The sequence below is a fragment of the Ambystoma mexicanum genome, chromosome 4q (genome assembly GCF_040938575.1).
Source record: "Ambystoma mexicanum isolate Mex_15411 chromosome 4q, UKY_AmexF1_1, whole genome shotgun sequence".
In the NCBI taxonomy this organism is placed as follows: Eukaryota; Metazoa; Chordata; class Amphibia; order Caudata; family Ambystomatidae; genus Ambystoma; species Ambystoma mexicanum.
In genome coordinates, this window is record NC_090928.1 from 1,121,602,328 (window position 1) to 1,121,629,674 (window position 27,347).

The window sequence follows — 27,347 nt, forward strand, 5'->3', positions numbered from 1 at the left end:
TTGTCCCTCATGAATCACAGATACGGTGGGTCGATGGCCAGAGCCTGAAGTTCAGAAATCCTCCGGGCAGAAGTAATAGCCACCAGAAAAGCAACTTTACACTTGAGGAACTTCACCGTCGACATAGGTTCAAATGGCAGCTTCATGAGAGCTGAGTGTACCACATTGAGACTCCATACCGGAGCAAACCTCTTCTTTGAGGATGTGTTACAGTACCCTCGTTCAACCAGCAAATCAACTGCCGGTTGCGGTCCTTCAGCGTTTTCTGTGAGAATCCTTGACAAATCTCAGTTGTTCACAGAATTATTGGGATACAGGCAATCCACATGCCCATCCCCTTCATAGACAGCCGAAATAACAATTTCTTCGGGCCCACTGATGTCATGATGGGCCTGAAAATACACAGAACAGCGAAGGCACGTGTAAAACACAAAGAGCAATTTTCTCAAGAGAAAACATGAGGTGATCTCAACAGTTTGGAGACGGTTGAAATCTGAAGGGAAGCCGCAAGGGCGGGTCTATCTATAGTAGACGTCTTTTTGGTGCACTGTTGAAGTTTTCCATAGCTACCAAGGTTATCCCAGCCTGACGACGGAAGATATTCACAGCATGTGAATACATAAAAGATCCAATGCTGGACAAGTGATTGAACTACCAGAAGCTTGAAGCCTAAGCCTGAACTGTTGAATTGTACCAGTTAGCCAAAATGTGCAAGACTGATAGAACTGTGCCATCTATCCTTTTTATTTTGCCTAGACTGATTTGTTTAATGGTAGAGACTACTCCCATTCTAGAGTTAGGGCCAATTAGGAATTCTACCAACCCAACCAAAATACCAAATAAAGGTTTTCGAAACTTGTATCCATTGCTGTGTCTACTACTTGATGATACCATGCCTTCCTTACAGCAGACTATACAAAACCTTTCAGCTAAATCCATATATTACAGGTCACTCAAATCAGAACCAAGATAAAAAATAGAAAGGAATGAAAAAACAGGTAAAGAAAAGGGGAAGAAAATCTAGAAAGGGAGAAAGAAAAGAATACAAATGTGTGTTGCAAAAGTGCATTTTGGGCCCATTCACAAACATCAAAGAATACTGTGATAGTGGGAGCTTGGGAACAGGAGCTAGCTGATCAGTGGATGCTGCTTGGGTTGCCTCCAGTCTCTGATCACTTCAGAGAAGGGGGAGTGACGCCTTATCTGACACTTCAATACCCTCCCAGCTGGAACGCACTACGTCTTTTCTGTATTGATATACAAGTGGGAAATGAAGACTATGCCGTGGCTCTTCCTGGATTGCCCCGTGTTTTGGTGCCACCTGTATGTCAGAGCATTCATCTCTGTAATGTTGACCCTTGCTTCAAAGAACGTACTTCTACCTCGAGCGGTATCAACTTCCCCAGATAAAATATCTCTGGGTGTGGCCCTTGACCAGATCAATCACTGTCCCCGGTTGGTTTGCTTTCTCAACCGGGCACCCATGTCTTAGTGCTTTCAAATGGTGGCTTTTGAAACAGAAATATTCTGCAAAGGCACCATTATGCCACTTGGGCCTTTGGCGGATAGGAGTTTGGAAATCTTGCTCCATCTACTGTTCTTGGTAGGCAGTGAAATCCACCCCTTCCATGTGGGATCTATTAGCTCCCGTCCTCTGCTCTCAAGTGCACATATCATTGCATTAAACAGGATACATTTAACATAAATCTAATAGCTTGATAACCTGGTTTTTGCCCACTGCAATATAAATGTTAATTCATATATGCCTGCTTGGTGGTCGCTTAATGTAGTTAGTAATTAGTCTTAACTAACAAGTGACCGTTTAGTAAGGCTCATAGGTGACGGTGTGGCAAAATAATGGTCAACAAACATGGGACTTTGCTGGGTCAGGTACACCTCTGAGAGGAATACACAATTGTCTTTTTGTACATATATTTTTCCCTGTCATACTTGCTGACTGAGCTCCACTCCCATTTCTAAGTGCTGTAACAATGAGTAAGTATTACCAAATTTGATGACACTCCATGAATTGACCCCGGAAGGATGCAGGGCACAGTGATAACCAATGGAATCCAACTTTGTGATGTGCAACACACACACACCTCACAGAATTATCTTAAAGACATTTTACATGTTCTGCCATGTTATACTAGTTCCAAAAATCTTGTTAACAGCAAGCTCCAATGATTTTCAGTACCGTAACAGAAAGACAATTCTAAGGAACGCCATGTCAAATGCCAACACCCAACCTCTCATTCTCACTTATTGGCATAGATCCTAACTATGTGCATGGCAAAAAGAACCAACTCAAGGGTGCTAAAACAAAATGAAGGAAAACGAGTACAGGAACACAAATAATTGCATCGATAAAGCATTTATAAAGTAGAGGTAACGAGCGAACATGATAGAGGAGTCGTGGGATAACCATGTATAAAATTGGAGTCAAGCCATTGTACTAAACATGTTCAGTTGCGCAAAGACAGTCATTGGACCATTCTGATTACAATGGTGCGAGAACCGGACTTTGAATGGCAATCCATTTCAAAACACTCTGCATGACCCTTTTAGGCCTTTATGGCTATAGGTCAAAATTTATCCAAGCCAAATTCCATCCATACCAATGGAGGAGAATGCATTGATCCAGCAATGATATACTGCAAAACAACATGCTACACCAGAAAGACCTCCAGCGGATTGGCTCTCTCTAACATCCCAGCAACACTCTGGAACCACGTGCCCAAGGAAATTAGCACAATTCAGGATTATCTTCTGTTCAGGAAAACATTTTTTAAAAACTAGCTTTTCAACACAACTATCTAGCCAAGGCACCAAACCAGCAATTACCCACTGGTCTGCACACTGGTCAATGGTCTATACTCGAACAATGACCATACAGCTTAGTAACCAGAAATCTTGGGTTTGCTCCATTACAGTACAGCGTAATGCACACTATAATGTGACTTCTTCCCTGCATGGTCCCCAGAAATAGCCCTGCATGGCCCAGGCTAGCCCACTGCAATTCTCACTATGTACTACATAACCCCAGTTGTCCCACTGCATTCTGAGCTACTGTGACTGCACCCTTGTTTCCCCAGCTATTGATGCTATATGCTACTAACTCCACCAACACTTCACACTGCCACACTCAAAACACTGTAGGCAGACAAAGACACACGCATGCAAAGACAATTTAATACACCTCCCATCAAACTCCAAATAAGTTTACCCTACACTCCTACAAACAACGTACATACCACAAGCCCAGCCAAGGAACCCAAACACAGTGGGCGTGTGGTTGGTGTGTGTCACTGCATGTATGTAGAATGTTCCTTACCCTTGATGTTCCACAAGTGACCGTTGGCCAGAGCTACCTGGGTGGCGGGCACTTGTGGGCCCTACCTACATGTACTGATGTTTACATGCAATGTTATACTATGTAAAGCTGTAACTTAAGGGACTTCTCTATAAGCGTACCTGCAGCTCCAGTTATCAACATTCACTACAGCTACCCTCTGGACACAAATGCCTCTATGCTCTCAGGACAGAACACCTATAAACATACCTGCATGCAGAGAAGGGCCCTTCCGACCTGCAGGCAACACAAAAGCAAAGTTAATTTTCAATTTCCCTTCCTCCCCAATAACCTAAACCCAACACATGTGCCAGAGCGTCTGGAAACAAAAGTGTTGGGTGGAAGTTTTTTTTAAATAAATGTGAACCACTGGCACTGTTCTGGGCAACATTCCACACCACTGTTTTTGGTCTGTCTGCGCCATTGCCAAAGGCATCGAGCTATGTGGAAATGAGTCAGGTAATGCCACCGATGGGAGCAGCTATGCCCGAACTTCTATGCTAGGTCCCCTGTGCACAGAAACACAAGCAACCCCAGACATGTTTTCGATCTTGTCTGGAAACCATGCAAGTGGCAGTGGTGTACCGGATTGAAGAAACCCAGCCATTGCTGTTAGTACTTGGGGATAACAGGGCAATGTCTGGTATTTGAAAGAAATACCCGTCATAATGTGGTGCTTGGGCATATCAGAACATATGGTGCTGATCCCTGGTCATAAGGTGTCAAATAGGGCGACAAGGATAGGAGTGCCTGGCAAATGCCATAGCAGGACTGTTGGATTTGATACTGTAGGTTTTACTTCTTTTCATTTTATATAGTACAAAACGTGTCCCTTCGCCGCAACTTCAGAGCACTTTGTCCCAATAAAAGTAGGGTTAAAAGAGACAGTTTGGTGGAGATTCGACTCCTAGCCAACAGTGAGAGGCAATTACACCAAGGCAGGCAAAATCAGTTACTGCTAGGAATTCTGCCCTCAGAAGGGTTTGGTCACACTTCTGGAGATAGTTGGTGCTGCGTGGCATGTTTGCAGTTCACAGCCGATTACTTGTCTAAGCAGATGGCTTTACCAGTTTCTGAGGCGCAGGTCATCAGCATAGGCTCTAAACAATAGATTGAGAGTTCAAATGGATATAAGGGGTACGCCGAGGGACCTGCCCTAAGGCTTTGGCACTTCATCCTTGGTTTTTCGATCTGAGCATTGAAATACTTTTGGGGGTAAGAGGGTGAATGTTGTGGGGTTTGTTAGCTGAAATGCGATAGTGAGTGTGCACACTGGGTGATGTTGAGCTTGGGACCACTCATCATCCATCCAGCATGCTCAACATGTTCACAAGTTAGAGTGATTATTTACTTGTAGTGACCGATTTTGGAAAACTTTACCAGTCTTTGTGGCCTGTGCACAGTGTTGCATAAAGTTTTTGGTGGGGTATTGTTGTCCACTTTTGGTTTTATACCACCATGTGAGATCCTACTTGATGATGCTTGCCAAGTATTATGTCCTTGACTTCCTCTTTCCCAAAATTCTCCAATCGTGTAGTCATGCGTTAATTCCCACAGCCATCAAGGTCAATCCTCAGCAGCTATTTCAGAAGAGGCAAGCACCTGTGTTTATGTACAGTGTCTCATGCTTCTGATTGCAATTGGCCAGTATGGTGGTTGCTGTGTGTACGATCTGGGCTAATGAGTCAGTAAACGTACAATGCCATTAACGTGAAAGGCACTATTCGTTCAAAGTACTTATCCTTTCTGTAAATAATCACCACCTTCCAGTCCGTCTCATTTCCCTTCATTTATTTGGCAGGTTTTTAGGGCATACATGCTATTTCACGTATGAAAGCTCCTTACAAAAGAACTGGAGTTTGGCTGAAGACTTGTTAAATTGCATTACAATCAAATGATGTAATGGGGCGAGTCAACACAAAGACAGCCATGTGTGTGCCTTCATTCTTAAAAAAATAATTATCGTAATCTTATTTCTGATGCATCTGCTTAGATTCACATGATATGCATAGGCAGACATCTAGTGGTAGCCGCAGAGTATTACATTATTTGTTTTCGAAACTCGAAAAAGGGACGTCGACTGGGCGTGTCAGTAATACTATCCCTAGTGTAACATCCACTGTACCCATGGTCCTTCATGCGTCGAGGTCCCTCAGATTGTTTTGTTTCTGACACGAGGTAGAATGAAGTGTAGCGCGAGTACAGATGTAATAAAGCAGATAAGTGATAAAGCTAAAAAGACTATGCACCTTCGACTCCAGGAGGGGAGGAAGGGTGAGTGCATGTGAATCTAAGCAGATACAAGCATCAGAAATACGATTACGGTGAGTAAGGTATCCCTTCCGAGGCTTGTGGAATCTGGTTAGATTACATGCTGTGCATAGATTAGCAAGTAGCGTTAGGAGAAGGTGGTGGGTTCTGAGAAGGTTCATGGCCAAACAGATGTCTTAGAACCGCTTGTCCCACCTGTGTATCTGTCTTGGAATGTCTCTCAATGCAGTTGTGCTGAGTGAACGTGTGTACTGATCTCTATGTAGCCGCTTTGCAAATGCTGTCTAAGAGGACATTTGCAATAAATGCCAGCGTAGCTCCTGTGCTCCTTATGGAGTGAGTTCTTAGCGTGAAAGGCAGTTTGTGTGACAGGGAGTAGAACAATTTTATGCACCAGACTATCCATCTGGAGATGGCATTCTTGGAAATGCAATCCCCTTCTCTACTTGGGGCTACGGAGACAAACAGTTGGTCTGTTTTCCTTAGCTGTCTGGTCTGGTTTACATAGTAAAGGATCACCCTCCTTACATCTAGCGTGTGGAGTTTTACCTCAGCTGAGCTTTTTGGGTTCTGGAAGAAAGCCGGAAGCTCAATGCACTAGTTCACATGAAATTTAGAGATGAACTTAGGAGAGGACCTAGGATGAGTATATAAAACCAGTTTGTCCTTGTGTATGAGAAAGAAAGGATCCTGCACCGACAATTCTTGCAATTCACTAACTTCTTAAGGAAGTAATAGCCACTAAGAAGGCAATCTTCTAAGTCAGGCATTTAAAACTGGGCTTGTGCATCGGCTCGAAAGGGGGTCCCATGAGCTCAGCGAATACTACATTGAGATCCCATCCTGGCGGCTGGTTTGAAATCGGAGGGTGAAGTCTCTTTATCCCCCCATGAATGCCTTGATGACCGGCACCTTCTACCATGAAACCTCATTGTGGGAGGTGGTTTAGACTGACAAAGCCGCCAGGTGGCCCTTCAAAGAGCTGAATACTAACCCTGAGTCAAGCAAGTGGAGCATGCAAGTTAGAATGTGGGATGGGGTACATTCTATGTGGTTAATTCGTTTAGACTGGCATCAAATTACAAATCTCCTCCACTTGTCAATAACTGTCCAGTGTTAGGCTTTCGTGCATCCTTCAGCATATCCATACACCTCTATCCATACACCTCTGTGGTAGGTTAAGATGTCCCAACTCTAGGACTTTAGGAGCCATGCTGCCAAGTTCATGGAGTGTGGTTGAGGGCGCACGGTTAAGCAAATCTCCCTGACCAGTTCATCCATAAGGTGTTCCCCTTGGAGCCTGGTTGGGGGAACTTGGACGCAAAGTCTGGGCATTGTTTGTTTTCATGGAAATCCCTGATCCTGAGGACTGACTGGGACTTGGGGTGAAGGCTGGCCCTTTTTCTTCAGAGCTGTAGACAAGGAATCCTGTATATGTGAATCCCTTTCCCCGTGTGGGGACCTTTCATTATGGGACCTTTCCCTATGTGGGATCTTAGATGACTTGTTCTTGGACTCCTTTCCATTTATTAGGCTCTCTGGGACATGTTTAATCAAATGGGCTAATCCCGCCTGTAAAGGGCGTTTTGCCGTTTTCGACGAAGAACGTCAAAGTTCGGCTGTGAAATGATCCGAAGTCTCGTCTACTGACGAGCGACGCTCGGGAATGGATTTAGTCACAACGTCTGTGCTGTCTTTTTGATAGTCTGGGCCCGTCGTGTGGCAATCGGGACCTCAAGTGACCAGGACAGTGCTGTGGACCTCTCTCTAGACGTTGTGCGTGGGCCTTTGATGGACGAACGTGTCGAGTCTAGGTTCTTGGGTGTGAGATTAGTGTACGGGGCTGTGTGAGTGCCGATGCCGCCGGCAGTCGTCCCCGCCTGTCTGTTGGGCACGGGGGCTTGTGCTTGGGAAACTGACGTATTGCCATCGCCTTTGGAAAACGCAGTGTTGCTGCCGTCGCTCTAAGTCCCTTCCACGTCCATGGTGGCCTCGGCCTGCATGGTGTGGTGGGCCCAGCGGTTGGTTAAACAGTCCTTTAACGTCTTGGGTTTAAAGAGCTTACAGGCTCGACAGGTCCCTTCGATGTGACCCTGAGGGAGACAAAGGTGGCACACCAAGTGCTTGACGACCCAAGGGAATTTTCTGTTGCACTTAGGGCATAACTTGAAAGGGGTTCTATCTATAATGTAATGAAATGGCAGCTAGGCGAGAATAATGTATGAAAAGGGGTAAATACATTCTTAAATGTCCTCCACCCCTCTCCCTACTGTGTAGGCCGAAACGGCCCAACAAGGCCGGACGGATCTGCTGATGGGAGTTTGACGGTTGTCTTTACCGCTGTCGGATGTTATCAATAGTCAGTGATAGAAGGTATAAAGGATAGGAAGAGAAACTCGCTCTAATTTGTATAAATCAATGGCGTTATGCCGAAAGGCTATATCTATATCCTTATGTGGGAATAGGAATACATATTTATATCACTCTTGCAAAGGAGGAAAGCGTTTTTGATTTTGTAGGCCTGAGCGAGGGAACTTTGTTGTCTTGCTTTATTCTTTGGAGATATTTTTGTCTGTCATGGTTGTCTGGTTCTTGGGGTACCCAAAAAATTATATTGCAATATTGAATCAACAACAATTGTAGTATTTGGGGAAATGTATTTGATGACGCTAGGCCTGACTCCTCTAATGTACATGCATTGACATCCAGCATTTGCAACGGAAAACAAATTCTGTAGCCCAAATTCCCACCTCACTTGGTTTTCACCTGTGAAATGAGGGAGTACACGAAGGGGGAGTGGCCTGTACAATCTCACGTTAATGGGAGGGGCTCATCCCTTTGCATCTGCTCCAACGCTGTGTGGGAATTGGATTCTGGAGAGGTCTGTATGTCAAGCCTTGGATTTCCACTAGAGATGCAGAGGTGTGCGAATACGGACTAGGACACTGATCCAAGGAGAAATCACAACTCTTTTTAAAGAGTGGTCACATAGCACATCAGCACCTCTAGTGTTCGTGAGAAGACAGTGCGGTCCACTAAAGTGGCCATCTTGCTTGAAATGTTGACTTTAAACTATTTTGGGTCCTGAGGTAAAAGAAAACAGAAGTGGTGTGCCCACCATGCACTTGTCATGGGGAAGAGCAACACGACACACCAGGATAAAACAAGTAAGATGAATCAGACACTCCTAACCTCCTTTCCCAGATGTTTTCTTTCAATTCTCTCAGGAGCACCAGCCGCCAATGACCCAGGATTCAGTTGAAGCAGCACTGAAGGATCAAGAAGAACTGGTCTTCCCTCCTCCAACGGCTTCACGATTTATGCAGGATGGCACAGTAAGACCAGACTTTCAGTTCACGGAAAGATGTTCTAGTTGATTGCAATGGTCTCCTTTGCTAGATTTTGAAACTTTGGTCTATAAATAAACTAAACTTCTTTCCCTCCACAACCAATCTTCTTTCGGAAAGTCACCATATTGCATCTTTTAATACCACCTACAAAGTCCTTATTCCCATTACACCTGTAACCCCTATCCATGAGTGAGAACGCTATGCCTTTTTAATTCTCATAAACATTCTGCTATCAATGTTCATGTGCATTTCCAGCAAGTCCTCCTTAAAACACGCCAAAATGCCCCTTCCAAATTCTTGGTCTTCAGTTTTATTTCACCCAGAGCTGGATCCTTCCGAAGCAATGCCCCATTTCAGCTGGAGACAGAGGTCTGAGGACCGTCCGCATGCAGCGGCACCTCAAGACGTTTGATGATCAAAGTATGGTTAGAGATGCTAGAAGTGTTCTTCGACTGAAAATACGAATTTTGCTGAACACGAAAGGTTTGCCATTCATTGCGCAAGGTAATGTTCCATTTGAATCCTTGGGAGTTAAAACTTTCAATATTTACTCTACACAGACAAGGTAACCCTTAATAAAATGCTTCCTATTTCTGCTATGGTTCCTACACTGAAACTCAAGATCTATTAGAGCAGATTGCTCCCCCACCCCCCATTTAAAAGCTGACAAACTGATTAGCCGGAAAAACGTGTCCCCGCTGCTGAACTTACACTCACTCATCTGATGACGATAAACTGCTACACCTTAAAAATGAGTTCTCCCCTTTCCATCATAACCAATCAGTGGTATGTCCTGTTATTTTCTCTTAAGGCCACCCTTCCAATAGTCCAAGACCACTTGGGCTGTCCATGATCTAGATTTTGCACTAGTAGCCTGATGATCAACCAGCACAAATTATGGGGTGCCGCATTTTGCACCGTCAAACATCTCATAGGCTTCCAGTGGGTACTTTGATTCATTACTTTTGCAAGGAGTATGATGTGGATGTTGATATGGTGTTCGATGCTTGTGATGCCCATGTAGCACTTCAGAATGCTATTTCTTAAGGAATCATCTTCAGCCCCACCATTCTTTCTGGGTACCACAATTGGGTGTGATCCAGGTTGTGAGCCACTGAAAAAGGGAGACTGCCTTCCAATGAGCAGGAGCTTGTGCCACACTGGCGCTGCAGAGGAGCAGTGCCCTTAACACACCTGGGCCAAGCCTGGTGTTTGAGGTAAGCCAGTGGGTTTATACCTTCTGATTGTATGCCCGCCAATATTATTTTCGCAAGGATTTTCGTCGAGCCCGTAGCTCCGAAATACGTTTTGCAAGGTTCGTTTTACTTTGTGCATAATTACACCGGAGCATCTGCAACTGCTGAACATCACTGTTTCACTGATTTAACCACGAGAGTTAAACCATTCTGAGAGGGCCACCGCTGCCCTGTGATTCTATCCTTGCACATGGAAGCCTTCCAACTAGCCCATTGGCTATTGCACTGTATTTTATACCAAATCGGAGCGCGCCGGCAGGCGATGCCGGCACTCCCCCAAGGCACTCTACTCTCTAAGGCACCTGACTGAGCCTGACCAAGATGCTGTGCGCCTGGCCAGACCCCCTACATCTTGCATCGAACTACCTCAGGTCAAACACCAGGGAAAAGCGACCTCCCTAAAGAAACCCGACAGCATTTCCCACAAAGGTATTATGCCACACTCATGGTAAGCACCCGATTGTCGCCCTCCACCAAACCCCTCTACTACTGTGCGTGTCGACGATACCCGCTGCTATCTTCCAAACAAATCCACGACTTCATGGTATATTGCCCAGTGTATGCTACACCTGCAAACTCATTATGATGTACTCTTTGTCCCGGAACTGATGCAGAGCATTTATCTCACCTGATCTTGCTTGTCTATCAGTCACGCTCTCACCGTCCATTGCTTAATTACCTGGCGTCTACATTAAATACTGTACCGTGACTCATAACACTGCAACTCAAATATATTGCTGTACCTGCACTGTGCTCTTGTGATGCTACAGTGTTAACAGCTAGGTACTGTTACACTACACATGTACTCATTCACAACTTGTCACATAACAAGTAACGCATGTTTGATTACTGTGGATTGCCACTCACTGTACTTATGTCCTTCCTCACCGACCAGTGGCCAGCTCCTCGCTCCCATTTATGCTTCTGCTAATGTTACAATTATTTGTTTTCAGTGGTAAATGGGTGGCACGTTCTACTGTAACCAGACCGTCTAAAGTCTTGTTCACCTCTTTTGTTCAGTACACTGTATGCTTATTGCTGCTTCTATTGCCCTCATGCTACTTAACACAACCTTCTGGTGTCCTCTCATCAGACATAGCCTTTAGCATTGCTGCGCCCATGCCACCTGCGCTTACCCTAAAATCATGGAGCCATTAATCTGCTCTTTCATCCATACCCTAGTCATGCACCAATCTAGCTATTAGGAGTGCACTAATCAGCCTGGCAGCATATATCTTCTGCAACATGGCTGATCCTGCCCTTGGCACTACTGTATCCATAAACTCTAAATACCCGCATTGGAATTCCCAAACTACACCAAAGAGACCTAGTCTCTCCTTATCCATGGCCACTAAACTGCCCCCATCGGATAGCGTCAAGCCTACAACTTTTCTACCTCAACTTGGCAAAACTTACCAACTCCTTGACCAATGGATAAAACTTTATGCCTCTAGAACCACACCCAACCAAGCCCGACTGCAACTCGAAACCATAGACTAGGCTACAGATTTGTCAAAAACTGCCTACTATTAACTATAAACGCTCATAAAACCAACACCAAACCTAAACTAACAGGTCAAGACACTTGCCAGCTCAACCACCAAAACAACCCCCAACTAACCAAAGTGGCTATGGAGGACAAAACCCCTTCCCGGGGGGCTCGTCAATGCCAGATCACTAACCGCCCGTGCGCTAGACATCAACAATCTCATAACGACTAAAGACTTTGATTTCCAAGTTTTTACTCAGACTTGGCTCCACACTACCTCTGGGCCATTGCTCGCAGCAGCTATTCCAGAGGAGTACACCATTATCAGGCAGGACAGAACATCTATGGAAGGCGGTGGCATAGCCTTCATTGTGAAAACCTCCCTAAGCCTTACACTTGCCACTACCCAAACCTTCCCATCTGGAGAACTCCTCTGAATCAAGCTACCTATGTCACCCACACGAACAATAGCTGTACATCTGATTTACAGACCACCTGGCCCTCTATCCTCCTTTGAGGAAGACATTATTTATTTTTATTTTATTTATTTGCATTTATCAAGCGCACTTGCAGCCCATAAGGTATCAAGGCGCTGTTACAGAGGCTAAGCAAACTTAAAATCACAGGCGGGTGCCCAGTGGGCTCATGGTTACACAGTAGCAAGCACATACACAGGAAGTGGCTGACAGATTCGTGTTTGACATTCAGTTTAGACAAATAGTCTAGTTTTGATAGCCTTGCAAAAGGGTAGGTGTGATTCAATCAGTCTTAGGTGAGGTGGAAGTGCGTTCCAGTGCGTGGCTGCTCGGGTGGGGAAGCTGGCGCCACCAGCGCGGACCTTACGAGTAATAGGTGTGACAATCGTGTTGGCATAGCATGATCTTAGGCGTCTGGTGGCCGTGTGCCTGGTGATTCCATTTGTCAAGTAGGGAGGGGCAAGTTTGTGGAGGCATTTGTGGGTGAGGGCAAGAGTTTTGAATACAATCCTCTGACAGGGAGCCAGTGTGCTTGCCTTCATAACCCTACTCCTCACAGCCAACTCCAAGATAGGCTTGCAAGTTATGCTCCTGGGAGCTTTTAACTTAGGACTTCACGACCCAAAAGATCCCAATGCACTAGCCATCGCCAACAACATTGCTGGTCTAGGCTTCTCACACAGGGTCTTCCAACCTACCCACAAAAAAAGGCAGACTATAAGGCTGGATCACAAATATCAACTATGACATTAACATTCTCTCCAACCAGCCATGTGCCTGGACTGACCATCACAATATTCTCTTCACCATACAAAATGGTATCCAATCCAACTCTGACAAACTGATGGCACCTCCTAGACTAGCTAGAAACATGCAGAACGTAACAGCTCATAAGCTACTCCCACTTCTCCAACCACTCACCAACCCCTCCACCTTCAATGATGACCCACCCGCTCTTGTAGACCTCTATAATGCCACCATACTCAATGCGATCAATAAGATTTCACCACAAAAATGCGAAAAGCTAAACCTCCTTCACATCTGAACACTTGGTTCACCCCGCACCCAAGAATCCTGCACAAAAACAAAAGAGCCGTGGAAACCATCTGGAAAAGCCTCCCCTCAACATCCAACAAAGATAACTTTACTACAGTCTCTATCTACAAATCAGCCATCTTCCTAGAAAATGTGATTCCTACAACGACTGGATCACTAAAGCCAAATCCAATATGAAAGAACTCTTTAGCATAATCAGAGTAAGAATATCCTACTGCACCGCCCACTTCTTGTACCAACGACCTCACATAGTGCAATAATATCCAAAAAGCTCTTTCCGACAAAACTGAGCTCCTCCAAGCTAAAATTAAGACTAAAAAAGCTAGTCTTGCTACTAACTTACTCCAACCCGCAACTCAAATACCTTTACCTGAGCAACAAGACGTGTTCACATTCTCCCCTCTGGGCACTAAGGAAGTTGAGTAAATAATTCTAAGTTTAAAACCATCCAGAGGCCTGGGCGATGTCTGCCCAGCAACAATTGTCAGAGACAGCAAAGTATCTCACACTTTATAACTTCACTAATAAATGCCTCTTTTGCAACTAATACATTACCCACCAAACTGAAGGAGGCCTGGGTCCTGCCACTTTTAAAGTAACCCACCCTGCTCCCGAATACCCCGACTAATTATAGACCAATCACCACAGTGCTTTCCTCCCATTAATTCTGGACAGAGGTTTATAGTGATTTTTTTGACAGTTAAAGTTTCTACATACAAAAGTTGAGACACAAAAGCATTGAGAAAAAATGTTTCGAATGCATTTTTTTATGGGGTGTCTCCCCCACCCTAGCCCCCAGTTTTCTTTTTAAAGAACGTATTTTACTATACGTTATGTTATGTTACCTAAACTTATAAAGCGCACGGTCGCCCAGGGGCATCATGGCGCTGGAGAGGAAGCTGCTTGCTAAAGGAGTAAACCAATGGAAAAAGCAGGGGACTAGAATAGGATGGCATTCAGAGCTCTTCTGTAACCAAGATAGTTAGAAGTGATTTTGAGTGACAGTGGAAGGTTGTTCCAAAGTTTAGCAGCCAAGTTTCTGCCACTGATCCTTTCCTGGTTAAACCTTGGAACACTAAGTGGGTTAGTAGTGGAAGAGCGCAAGTCACGTTCCGGGATGTATCGGGAGAATTTGGACTTCAAAAACTTGGCTCCTTGGCCATGGATCGCCCGGTGAACAATACACTGCGACTTAAAATGGACATGCTGGGCCACCGGGAGCCAATGGAGTCGACGGAGCACCGGCGAGATGTGGGTGCCGTAGGGAGAGCCGGTGGCTAACCTGGCGCCAGGTTCTGCATGCGCTGAAGCTGTTGTATAAGACCGATAGGTTGCGACAGATATAGAGGAGAGTTGCAATAATCCAACCGCAAAAGGACTAACGCAGCCACCACGAGGAGGGGTGGGGGGCTGGAGGGATGGATGACTTCGGGTATCATGGGTAGAACCCTCTTGAGGATCCTGATCTGGTGGTGGGCAGACTGGCTGACAGCCGTAAACTGATTGGACATAGAGAAGCAGAGAGAATAACACCCAGATTCTTCACTTTGCTAACTGGGCTATAAGAGGACCTAGAGAGTTAAGCCAGAAGGCGGAGGTCCACAGTGAGGGATTGGGGGGACAGCCCACCAACATTACCTCCGTCTTACTGCCATTAAGCTTAAGCCAATTCTGGTCCATCCAAACACAGACTGCCTTTAGGCAGTCATGAAGGCATGCTGAGACCTCAACCGGACCCTGATCCAGACGGATCAGGATTTGAGTGTCATCAGCATAAGAATAGCAGTTGAGTCCGTGGGAACGGATGAGGGAGACCAAAGCCCAAATGTAGATATTAAACAAAATCGGGGAAAGTGAGGATCCCTGTGGGACACCACAAGTGAAGGAACGGGAAGAAGAGAGAAAAGGGGGCATGGCAAGAGTCGGTGTACGGTCTGAGAGAAAGGAGGTAAACCATGCAAGGACAGAGTCAGGTATCCCGATCTGTGCCAGGCGTGAGAGGAGAATAAGGTGGTCAAATGTGTCGAACGCGGCTGACAGAGCTTCAAAACCCCAACTCCACCCACATCAAATAGTCTGGACATGTCGTCTTGTACAGAGACAAGCACACTTTCCGTACCTCTCCCTGGCCTAAAACCAGCCTGGGCCGGGTTGAACATTTTTGAAGATTCCAGAAAAGACGACAAAAGGGGTGTGATGAGGGATTCCAAAAATTTAGACAGAAAAGGAAGCAGAGAGATAGGACGGAAATTGGCAGGAATAGTACAAAATAGTACAAATCTAAACTAAACCCTTTAACATTAAAAAAAAAAAAATGCATTTGAAATGTTTTTTTTCCAAACTTTGTATTCGAAGCTTTTGTATGTAGAAACTATTTTTTCGAACATATAACTGGAAAGGCTGGACAGAGCTACCTACAGATTCAGCATCAGGTGGAAAGTAAAAACCTACTAGGGCTCCGTCAAATCAGGCTTCCGACCAAGGCATGGCACGGAAACAGCTCAGCTAGATCTAGCAACACAAATAGAAACTATAAAAAGACAAAAGCAACCTGGCCCCCCTGTTAATCTTTCAGCAGCCTTTGATCTGGTAGACCACAAAACTCTCTGTAACCACCTTTCATCGGCGGCCGATGATGCCATCTCCTGGACTCAGTCATTCCTCAACAACAGAACCACCAGAGTGTTTGCTCTGAAGGCTTCTGCTATACCTGCTCCGGTCAAATGTGGGGTCCCCCAGGGCTCATGCGTTTCCCCTATGCTTTATAATATATTTACAAAGCCTCTATCCGAGGTCTTACACCATTTGGGTGTCTCATACACCAATTATGCTGACGACACCCAGATTCTGAATCCCATTACAGGTTACCAACTCCAAACATTTAAATGACATCTACCTAATCATTCAAGCTTGGATGGCTAAACACGGACTCCCTTAACGACAATAAAACAGAGTTATTCCTTGTAGGTACCCAAGTTAGACTTAACAGACTAGACAAAAAGTTCAACTCATTCAGTATTGACGGCAACATCAAGGTATCGAAGGATGTAAAAACTAGGTATTTACATTGATTCCGCTCTATCCTTATCAGGACAAATCAATGCTACAACAGCCTACACCTGCAAGCTTATCAACGCCTGCAGGCCATTCCTAACCACAATTAACTGCATCACCCTAGCTAGGGCACTAGTCTTAACCAAACTAAACAACTGCAAAGCCCTCTATCTAGGCAATAGCCAATACAACCAAAAAAAGCTACAAACTTTTCAGAACACGCTTAGAGCAGTGACTAACTTTCCTAGATCACTTCACATCTCAGAGTTAAGACGTAGCACACATTTGCTTTCAATCAATCAGAAAATGTAATTTAAAACCTTATCGCTTACCTTAACCTAGCTCCTATTTACCTTTGTGACAATTTTAAACTAAACTCTTCTGATCGACCATCCAGATTCTCACAAGCCAACTGCCTTACCATCCCTAGGTTTAAGCTCCAAAAGGCTGGAGGCCAACGTTTCCCTGGTCTAGCAGCTAAAACTTGGAACACTCTACCCCACACCCTCAGAACTGAACCTTCCTTCCACAAATTCAGAAATGCTGTCAAAACCTGGCTCATTATGGATGTGGACTAAAAACCAGTACCCAGCCCTAGCTTCCTCTTCACCAGTAGCACCTCTTCTATCAACAGACTCCCTTTACCTGCTCCCTATACTTAAGCTTTAAGCATCACAAAGCATGCGGTGCACCTGCCATAACGACTGCATTTCCAATCACATGCTACACATTACCCTTCATAGGACATATGAAAATATTGTCACATGTAAATACTGCGATATGTAACTGCAAATGTATACTATGTAACTGTAAATACTTTTTTTCTTCCCATGTATCTGTAAGAAATGTGCCCAGATGCCCCAGGGCTTGGCACGCTATATAAATAAATACAATACAATGATTACCTTATTCAGAGGTTAAGTCTGGAATAATTTAAACTAAAATGTGGGCCTCCGTCTGTGGACATTTGCATGACCAGAGCTTCTGCCCATGCCCGGTTCAGGGTTTACACCCAGATGAAGTGTAGCAATGGTCTTTTTTTTTCTTTTTCTTTTTTTACTGTGCATCACCCCGACTGACGCCACCAAGTTTTACTTGCCATTTCACAAAGCCTTTGCAAGAATAGACTTTACAGAGAGTTATATGGCGCGTACTGGAGAATGGGTGAACATAGATGGGCAGCTCTCCCCACCCCCCTTGCAAACTATCATAGTAGCCATAGCCTTTTATTGTACAGATACGTAATGTCTAAGCAGCCTTAATCTGCCAGGTGAAATGGGAAAACAACCCTTTGCTACCAGAGGATCCAAGCCACCTGTACATTCAGCAGTAAATCGAAGCCTAGTTTTTGTGAGTAAGCCAATTGTTCTGGTGCGCATAATACAGAGACTATAAGACAATGGTCAGACAAGTTGCTGTGAAAGGAAGTGGGATACAGAGAACTGATGGTACTACTAACATACTCCAGGGCCTACGTCCCCAGTACCCAGGCATGAGCATAATGGGGCAGAGTGGTCAAGGCAAAGAAGAACAGTAAAAAGTGCACAGCACAATCCCCAACCACACACACTGCACGCTACGATCCAGCTCTACTGAGACAACTGTCCACATACATGTGATCTCCTCAACTGCCACTCTCCATCAGCACACGCACAATATCCACAGCCTCATTCCCACAGCCATGACATGGTACTGCTCATAAAGACATGGCTGAAACCCCTCTACACACGCATCACCCCCGACATGCTGCCCCCACACTACATCATTCACCATAAGAGCCTGCCTACAGGGAACAGGTGGTGCCATTGTTAAAGACTTATTTACACTCAGCAGGCCCACTCACCCATCACACTTCCTATGAAGCGCCCTCATTGACCTCTTCCATCACTACCACACCCCACATTCATTTGTCCAATTTACTGCCCCACATAAAGGAATCAAACATCCACTCTGATTGGCCCGACTTCACTACAAGTAACCAGACCTTCCCCCTAAACTACTTGATCACCTGCTCCACACATGGCTGGAACCCCCCCCCCACCCCCAACCTGATTATTTTGTGCAAATTCTGTTACTTTGCTAGATCGAAACTGGGTATCATGGCCAGACAACTTTGCCTTCCTCTTTCACTCTCAATCTCCCACAAACCATCCCCAGCCTGGCAGCCCACCACCCCCACAACCCAGCTAGAAGATCAAATGCATCACAATCACAGCTGGCAAACAACTCATACTCCCCCCCCCCACCCACCCACACACAATGACCACACCCCTAGTGTTCAAAAATTGCAACACCATCACCCAAGCACTCGACCAAATAGACCCCTAAATTTAAAAATATCACAATCGCCACCACCACAAGCAATGGTTCAACGCCCTCCTCACCATCAATCCGGAATGCACATGCCTTGAGAGCATAGCAAAAGAGCAGGCAACACCCCAGACTGCTGATCGAAATAAAAGAAAGATGATCACACACAGTGCCATAGATGTCGACAAGCTACAATAGCTTCAATCCACACCCAATAGCACATCACGCTTCAGGAAAGCCAGATAAGGTGAAGTTAAGAGTGAGAAGCACTTGCTAAATAGACGAACTCTGAATTGGATAAAGTCCCTTTCTCTCTTTCTTCAGAGCATGAAATCAAAGATCCGGCACACAAACAAAAGTGGTTTGCTAGTTTACTAGTTTCCCCGGGACCGTATGTGTTTTATCACTTTCCAGAGAGTTCTAAATTCGGTTAATTTCAAATGAAACCCACCTTGGCTCGCCTTCCTCCTGATCATGTGATTGTAATCCCAGGAGTGCTTTAACTTTACAGAATGGAGCAGAAGCAGGCGATTCCCTCTGGAGCTGCTTGCTTCTTTAACCTGCATCTGCAACCCCAAAAGCCTGAAATGTCATAGTCCTTTCTCTCCTGCCCCTCATCAGGATTTGCTCTGTGACTTATTTTTAAAGCGACCAACCTACATTATTTTGCTTTGTAAAAGGATTGTGAATAGGTTGGATGCTTTGTTCAAAACACCCCTCCCTGGAAATTCTGTTATCTGTAGTGTGCATCATGGACTGGACACGCAAAAACATTATCAACTCATGTCTGTCAAGAAGCACTATCCTGCGCACACAAACTAGGTAAGAAACCATCCCTCATATCCACTCTCCCATCTCATCACAATCATGGCACAATCTGCCAGAATAATGGGACTCTGACAAGCCACCTCCAATAGCACATCTCCACAAACAACCACCTCAACCGATTGCAATCAGGTTTCTGCCCTTGCCACGGCAGCAAGACCGCAATATTTCACATCCTGGATGACATACACATCACAGACAAAGGATCCCCTTTAGTCCTCCTTGACCTCCACAGCTTTCTGCACCATCTTTGTAAACCTCCTTTCCCACAGGATGAAACTCTCAGGCACCGTTAGATTGGTTTACCTCCCTCTACACTGACAGAACACACTTCGTCATGCTCCCCGCTATCAATCACATCTCGCCCCAGTCAGTTACAGGGTAGCCACAACAATCATTCCTATAACCCTTCCTGTGTAGCCTGTATGTTGAATCCATCAGCGAACTCTTAGCAGACGCAACAGTAAAGTCCCTAGGCATCACCATCATCCCACGCCCATCACAGACCACAATTGCCATCACCAAAGCATGTAACTTAAAGCTACACCTCGTATGCAAGATAAGACACAACCTACCCCTTGACAACTTCTGAACCACAGCCCAGGAACTAGTTCTCTTCAAGCTCGACTACGGAAACAATCCTCACTTGGCTGCCCAACAACACCCTCTCCCCCTGCAAGCCCTACAGAACGCAATAGCAAGTCTCACTTACGCAAACACACACCCAACCCCAGCTCTTTTCTGGATCCACTGGCTCCTCATATCCCAGGTAATTGTTCTGAAAAGGACCTTGCATCATAGTCATGTCTTCCACCTCAAAACACCATCCTAACTTCATAAACAGAAACACATCACCCACACAAACACCAAATAAGTTTCCTACAATTTCTAATTTGCAGGCTTACCTGCACACCAAAAAAGACACCCAGAGACTGAAACAAACACACATGAGCACATACACGTGAACACATACTTCCATCACCTTCCATAAAATACTCAAAACTGACCTCTTTTCCCCCACCTAATCTAGCCAGGCATCCCCTGCCATCCTGTGTCTACCCTGATCCTCTGATCCTGAACTTATTTTACACTTCCTTCCATTGAACTTTGTTCCTAGACCCATTAGGTACAGCCAGTGCTGTATGAAGGTTTAAATAAATACGGTGCACTGTGACACTGGTCTGTGAAGATAATCTATAGAAATCTTGTGTGGGGGCGGCAGGGCTGGGTTAGCTCACCCACCTAATAGTCTCTCGTCAGGCTTGTAAGATCTCAATGGGTATGCATGAACACAATTTGCACATAATAAAAGTCGTGTATTGCATCCAGAACCGTTGTGGTGGTCACAGTTATCTTTGCTACAATGTGGTGCATTGTGTACCTACCGCTCTAGGCCTCCATCCTCCAAATTACGGAACTCTGGGTCAGTCCAGGTAGAGAATTTTTCCAAAATGTAAGCAGCCAAACCGACGGGAGAGTTATTCAGACCACAACCTGGAGAAAAACAGGGACAAACATTTCAGTACCAGAGCAGAAGCCGATGACTGATCTATGGTTTTATTGACCCATTAGGACATAGTCGCAAATAGAAAAAATAAAAAATAAAAATCAATAAAATAAATCTATGCTAAAGCGCACTATTTGAAAATGGATGACCATGCCACAGCGTTCAACATTATATGGGTGTGGGCAGGGCAATGATGGTGCAGCTTCTTGGCACAAGGCAATATCGAATGTCTAGAGAGAATACCGCCTTCTGCCTGGCATTATCGCAATGAAATTGACAGCATATTCTGTGCTTCGTAGTCCACATTTTAATTTCTTGTTTTATCGTATATAAAACAATATCTTGAAAAAGCACACATCAAACATTGCACAAGGGAACAAATGATCAACAAGCATTGAGAACAGCTCTTTTCTGTAGGCATTGAATGGACATTTGCCAGTAAAAGGAACTCATGGTGGCAACAGTAAAGACAGACTAGTGATCACAGTTCAAGGGTGTTTATTAAACTGTATAGGGAGGTTGAAAAACGCCTAATCTAAACCTAAATCTAAGATGGGAGCAAGCTACGGCCATCAAATAATAATAAGGCAGTCCTAGTGGCGTCTTTTCAAATAAAAGGGTTTATACTAAAAAAGAAAAAAAAACTTTTGCCAATCCTTACAACTAAATGCAGAAAGAGTGTGGGATAGGATTCACAAGAAAGAAAGTGTTCAAAAATGATAAGTCAGGATGTTATAGCCACGGGTCTCCCGTCCCCATGTTTTGTGCACGGGGCAAGGCAGGACTCCAAATCGTAGCACACTCTCGAGCTTTCCCAGCACGAGACTACAGTTCCATTCTTAGGTATCAGGATCTGCAGTGGTTAAGTCTTTTCCACAAAAGTATCTTGCCTCCGAGGACCCGATGGGTTCAAAATAACAAATAAAAAGTTCCTTTCTATATGTACGGTGGGTGATGGCTTTTCACCCCTGGATCCACCCTTCCGTACTCAGACCCCGCTCAAATAGTCACCCGCTGTTGGGTTCACTACGGCTTTTAGTCAAGATTTCATCTGTTTCGTTACTTTGGGTGATGGCTTTCAACTCTGGGTCCCCCTCTTCCGGGATCGGACCCTTCTCGGATGTTAGCCTCCCTCCGTCAGGTTCACTACGGCTTTTGTTTACAAGATTTCACCTGCTGCATTCACGAGTCGTTGGGTGGTGGCTTTTCACCCTTGGATCCCCTCTTCCAGGCCCAGACCCTTCTGGAATATTAGCCTCCCTCCATCGGGTTCACTATGGCTTTTATTCAAAAAGAAATTCTCCTTTTCCATTCACAAGTCTTAATGTCTTTTAAACCATCCACCGTGGACATCCCTCCGTCGGGTTCACTCTTGTCAACACAATGTTCATTGGGCCATCATGCTTCACCCCGTTCTGCAGGCATCCCTCTGTCTGGTTCACTCTTGCCAACCACATAGTTCCTTCTACTTTTTCACTATTATTGTGGGCTTCATGGCATAATGTTGCCATTTGGAGAATTTAACAGGTCCCTGATGGTCCGAACATGCTTGACTTTGAATTCTTGCGTTTTAAATATAAGCTACGAGTAGGAGGCCTTTGTCATTAGTTAAGGTACCCTTTTGCTGGAATTCTGTCTCCTCTGAATGCTGCCATGCATGCCCGCCCACGGTTTTGCTCTTGTCCAAGAGCAGGTCTCTCACTCTCACTCTGCTTTCACCTTATACAAACCTAATACATCCTCCGAGTACCCTCTGGCCTCACAATGCGGTTGGGGAAATCGGGACTCAGACTTGCGCAATACGTTGACAGATATTGAATATATGTTTTGGTTGTGTAGAAAATTTCAATAATTGTTTTGGGATGGGGTTTTCCAAAAGGTGGATAAGGTTTTGGGCCTCTCTGTGCCCATAGACCCACTAATTGGTCAGACCACCCAGCTTATGGCGATTTTGCGATTTGCAAAAAAAACGCAAAATGTGCCTTTTCCCGCTATGGCCGCTATAAATCATTAAATGAGCGCAAAAAAGACACATTAGCTTTATGTATCTTTTTCACGCTCATTTAATGATTTATAGCATCCACAGAGGGGTTGCCAATTGCAGCAGCTCAAAGGTTAACAACTCCACTGAGCAAAAAGCAAATAAACCGAGGGGCTTCAGTTCAAAGGTGTGAACCAGGGTTGACACCTTTGAAGCCAAGCCCCTCCATGGAGCTGATCGAGCTGTAGCCCTCTCCCCCCTCCACACCCCAAAATGTTAGGCTGTGGTGACTCAGCCTGGCTGTCCTAAAGAGCGTGGCCAGACAGAACGGGACACAAATGACAAAGGCCTTGCAATTAATTACCATAGCAGCAGCTGGCAATTCCTATACACAGTTATGTTAAAATCAAGTCAATACTGTTGGATTTGCAAATGCTTGTTTTTAGCAGGACTTCAGTGAAGGACACTCATAGAAACTATCTTGGGGAAGGAACCCACGTTTTGTGTTTGGCAGAGGTACTGGACCTGATTAAGTGTAACAGAGTTATTCTAGGGAGGGTCTGCACTGACACCAAGCTTGCCGAGACCAAGCTTCGGCAACAGCAGTATCCCATATCCTCTTCACATGGCAGCAAGCTCCTGTAAAGCGCATTGCTGCCACAGCTGTGCTGTGACCCTCACCAGTGATGTGGCCTGTCCACCACACTAAATGACTTAAAGGATTTAAGGTGCCAGGAAACCTGGCAGGATTACTGGCAAGAGCGCTTACTGGATCCCTTGAGCTTAAGAAGCATCTTGAGGGACCCCCTCCCCAAATAACACAGTGTTGCTGTGGAGGATTAAGGCTTTGGGAGCAACTCACAGAACACTAGTAGCGATGGACCGACTGTGGGAGCACCTCAGAGTGTTATGCGGTTTCGAGAGTGCTTCCAGAGGAGCAGGCAGTGAATCTGGTAGAAAGCTGGAATAGGAACTGGGAAGGAGGTGATTTTCAGACGCAGGTGACCCACAGTGAAGACTAAGAGCTAAAGGAATTACATAAATGCCCTGATTTATGCAAAACAATTCTAGCAGTGCGCAGCAACGGACTGGGAGTATAGATCTGGGAGACGAATGCTGGCGAGGGAAGTGCCTTCAGCCTTGGAGGCAAGCCAGATGGCCTGCAGAGGATGCTCCTGTCCTCCGCTGAAGGGAGGATTCTCATGGCTCATTTGGATGGGAGACTGAGTCTTTTTGAGATTATCGTATCAACGTTGTCATCTTTAATTAAGATACACCTTCCATTTACTTTTATAGGGATCCCACCACCCCCATGCCATCTTTGGATTTCCTCTTTCTTCACTGCACTCACCCACTATCTATACCCAACGCTTCACTCCCCAGTCTTTTAAAATTTTCGATTTTGGTTCTTATCTGCCAATTTAGGCTTTGAGGGTGTTTAGCTCCACTTCAATGTCATTGTTTTGAAATGTGTGGACCTAACCCCGTAGGACTGCCCGTACACATTGGGTTCACATGCCATGACTAAAGAGTGGTAGTGAAGCAGTGATGGGCTTCCAGAAATGGACCATAAGGGTTACCTTAACTAGGGACAGGTGTGCCTGGACGCACCTGTGTGAGAGGATCTCAGTAGGGGGATAGCAGAAGGGGCGCATTTTAGAATTTAGGTAGATCAGCAGAGCTGTGTGCGTGTGTGCCTGTATGTGTCTACATCCCAGTACTGAAAATGCAGGGGTTATAGCTGGGCAGCATTATGAAGGTACCAAAGCAGGAGTTGCGTAGAGTGCTGAAAGTCAGGACTGAGGTCGACTGGTAGAGCTATATTTAGGAACCCACAGAATAAAAGAGGAGCTGCAAGTCAGGACTGATGTGATTAGGGAGATGGGATTGAGACCAAGTACTGAAACTGATGTAGCTCAGGAATGGACGGGGGTGCTCAGAAAGCTATGCAATCAGTGCCATTATAGTGCTTATAAATCAAGTGCAGAAGGCATTAACTCAGAAGACTGCTTTGAAAAAACAATGACGCGCATTTCAGACTCACAGTTTGATGCTATTGCTCGAAAAAGTTAGCTCAAAGGTTTGTTAAAAGTTCTCCACATCACCTCAAACATTCCTGTTTCAATGTGCAACACTCTGTACTGTTACTGTTCAAGTTCTCTGTTTTTGGATAAAAAAGATGTTAAATGATGTATTTTTCGACAATAAATGCCGCAGAAAATGCAGTTGTGTACCGCAATTTTTTCTTTTTTGTGCCGCAAAATTTTCCATTTCATGCCGCAATATCCTGGAGGGTCTGATTGGTGTGCTGGGTTTATTTCCTTCCAGTATTGGGCCATCTAATGTTAAACTTCTTTGGGCTTACAGAGCTCTCTTAGTTGCTAGGAGACAGGTCCTGAAATTCTGGAAGAGTGACACTGCCCCCTGTGTGGATGATTTGCTGATGAGGTTGTCTTCATGCAAAGGAACAGCACCGCAGGTATGAAGAAATGTGGGGTGCATTTAATGATTTATAGGTTTTGCTGCACACCCCCTATTTTCGCCATCTCCCTTGCTCTCTTTTCCTATTTTCTTTTCTAGTCTGTTCCCTTGTAAATATATTTGCTTTGATGAATTTATGTATATTTTGTGCTTATACTTGTGATGTTGCATTTATTACTTGCTTGTGTTATCTTTAAAACAATAAACGTTATTCATAAAAAAAAAAAAAAGAAAAACAGTGACAGAGAGATGGGCTGACCAGTCTACAGCTCTATTTGGCTTTCTGCAAGCGAAATGTAAATAAAAGCAAGAGGTGGCTTTTCCCTTCTCATTAGAGCTTTATGTTGCTAACTCTGCAGAAATGCTGAAAGGAGCCCACTGGCCCTAACCTTGCAAAAACATACTCTACAAACATGGTCACCTTTGTCTTGAAGGCTTTAGAATTTGTGGTGAGGGTCATGCAGCTAGAACGATTGTTCGCGTTAATGGCTATTTGTCGTTAATATGGCACGCTTTTATTTGCACACTGTAACTAGCAGTTCCTGAATTATTTTAGCTTGTGACCATTTATTTTTATAATTTGACAAAAGTATGTTTATAGCCATGTTATTCCAAGGATGCCTGAACAATATTTTTAGGGTTTGCACTACTGTGTATTCATTTTTATGTTGTGGATTTTATTCTTTTGTTTGATATTTTATCAGATATTAACAGTGCTATACATGGTACTGGCTACACAAATCTTACTTTCACTAGAAACAAATTGATATAAGCTCATTGGGTTTATGTATGTAACCCATTGAGCTATATTATTTTTTCTAGTATTTTTAGTAAAATGTATGGTTTTTACCCCAGAGGTCCTGGGTTGCGCTGGTGTAATGTATGTTTCAGACTTTAATAATTGTGACACAGATTAAACTAGTTGTACAATAACACCTATTTCAGTTTGGAAAGTGCTCCAGGCAGGTGCCCTTATTTACCATGTAGACATAGTCCCCACACTTATTGGGACGGGCAACAACTGCACACACCTGTAATGCACCAAAATCAGTAGGAAAGTGGGTACTTTGAGTGATATCTGTAAGCAAAAAGTTGTATATCTTGGTGTATAATCTTGAACAGACAAAGAAGCTGTGGCCACCAGATCATCATCTGACCTTATCGGAAGCCAGCGGCTATTTGGCACGGGTGACCGGATGGCCCATTAAGACACCCAATGGCAATGAGCAGAGTCTTGAATTCTTTGGGGAACCCTGGGTGCACTTTCTCGAGACGTGCCAGGTGTATTAAGTACTGGATTTTGCAGCTTTTCCCAACATGCCATGCCCCACCGTATCTTTCCCCAAACTCTGTCCAACATACACCAGTTTGGCCTTGGGCATAACAACGCTCTTTGGTTCTCATTACTCTGAATGCAAACGAGTTCTGCATGCAGAAGTCTCAAGATCAGCCATGACATGCTGAGTAGTTCACCCAATTCAGCTAGTCTTTTCTTCTTAGTTATTTCCATGCAATTCTTCACTTACACTTATTTATTTGTACACTTGTAAAGGCAACTAGGCGCTGGCACTTGTTGTCCATAGTTACCGGTTCGCATCATACACTACACAGTAGAATTAGTTAAACATGGATGCATCCAGTTGGTAGTGAGGTCGTGGGTGTAGTCAGAGGGTTACATGGTATGGTGTCTGTGCGAGGTGGTTAGATCTTAACAGTCAGGTTTTTACATTTTTTCTGAATGACTAATAAGATGCATCGTTTGAGATGCATAGGGAGTGCGTTCCACATTATGGGTGCAATCACTGGAAAGCTTAGGCCTCCTGCTTTCTGCCTTTTGTATCTAGGCACGAGCAGGTTAGTGTAGAAGGAGCGGGTAGGTCTACTGGCGTTATTTTTGCAGATCATGTCATTTAGGTAGGCAGGCGCAAAGTTGGAGACA

The 27,347-nt window shown here is 44.8% G+C and overlaps 1 protein-coding gene across 3 annotated transcripts in view; it reads right to left on the bottom strand.

Annotated features, from left to right (window-relative positions):
- Positions 1-27,347, bottom strand: part of EPHX1 (epoxide hydrolase 1) — a 325,954-nt gene that overhangs the window by 24,863 nt on the left and 273,744 nt on the right. For all 3 annotated transcript variants that reach the window (XM_069608697.1, XM_069608698.1, XM_069608699.1), the window contains one exon: positions 20,825-20,933. In XM_069608697.1, the coding sequence (XP_069464798.1) occupies positions 20,825-20,933 (109 nt within the window). The remainder of the gene's footprint in view (positions 1-20,824; positions 20,934-27,347) is intronic.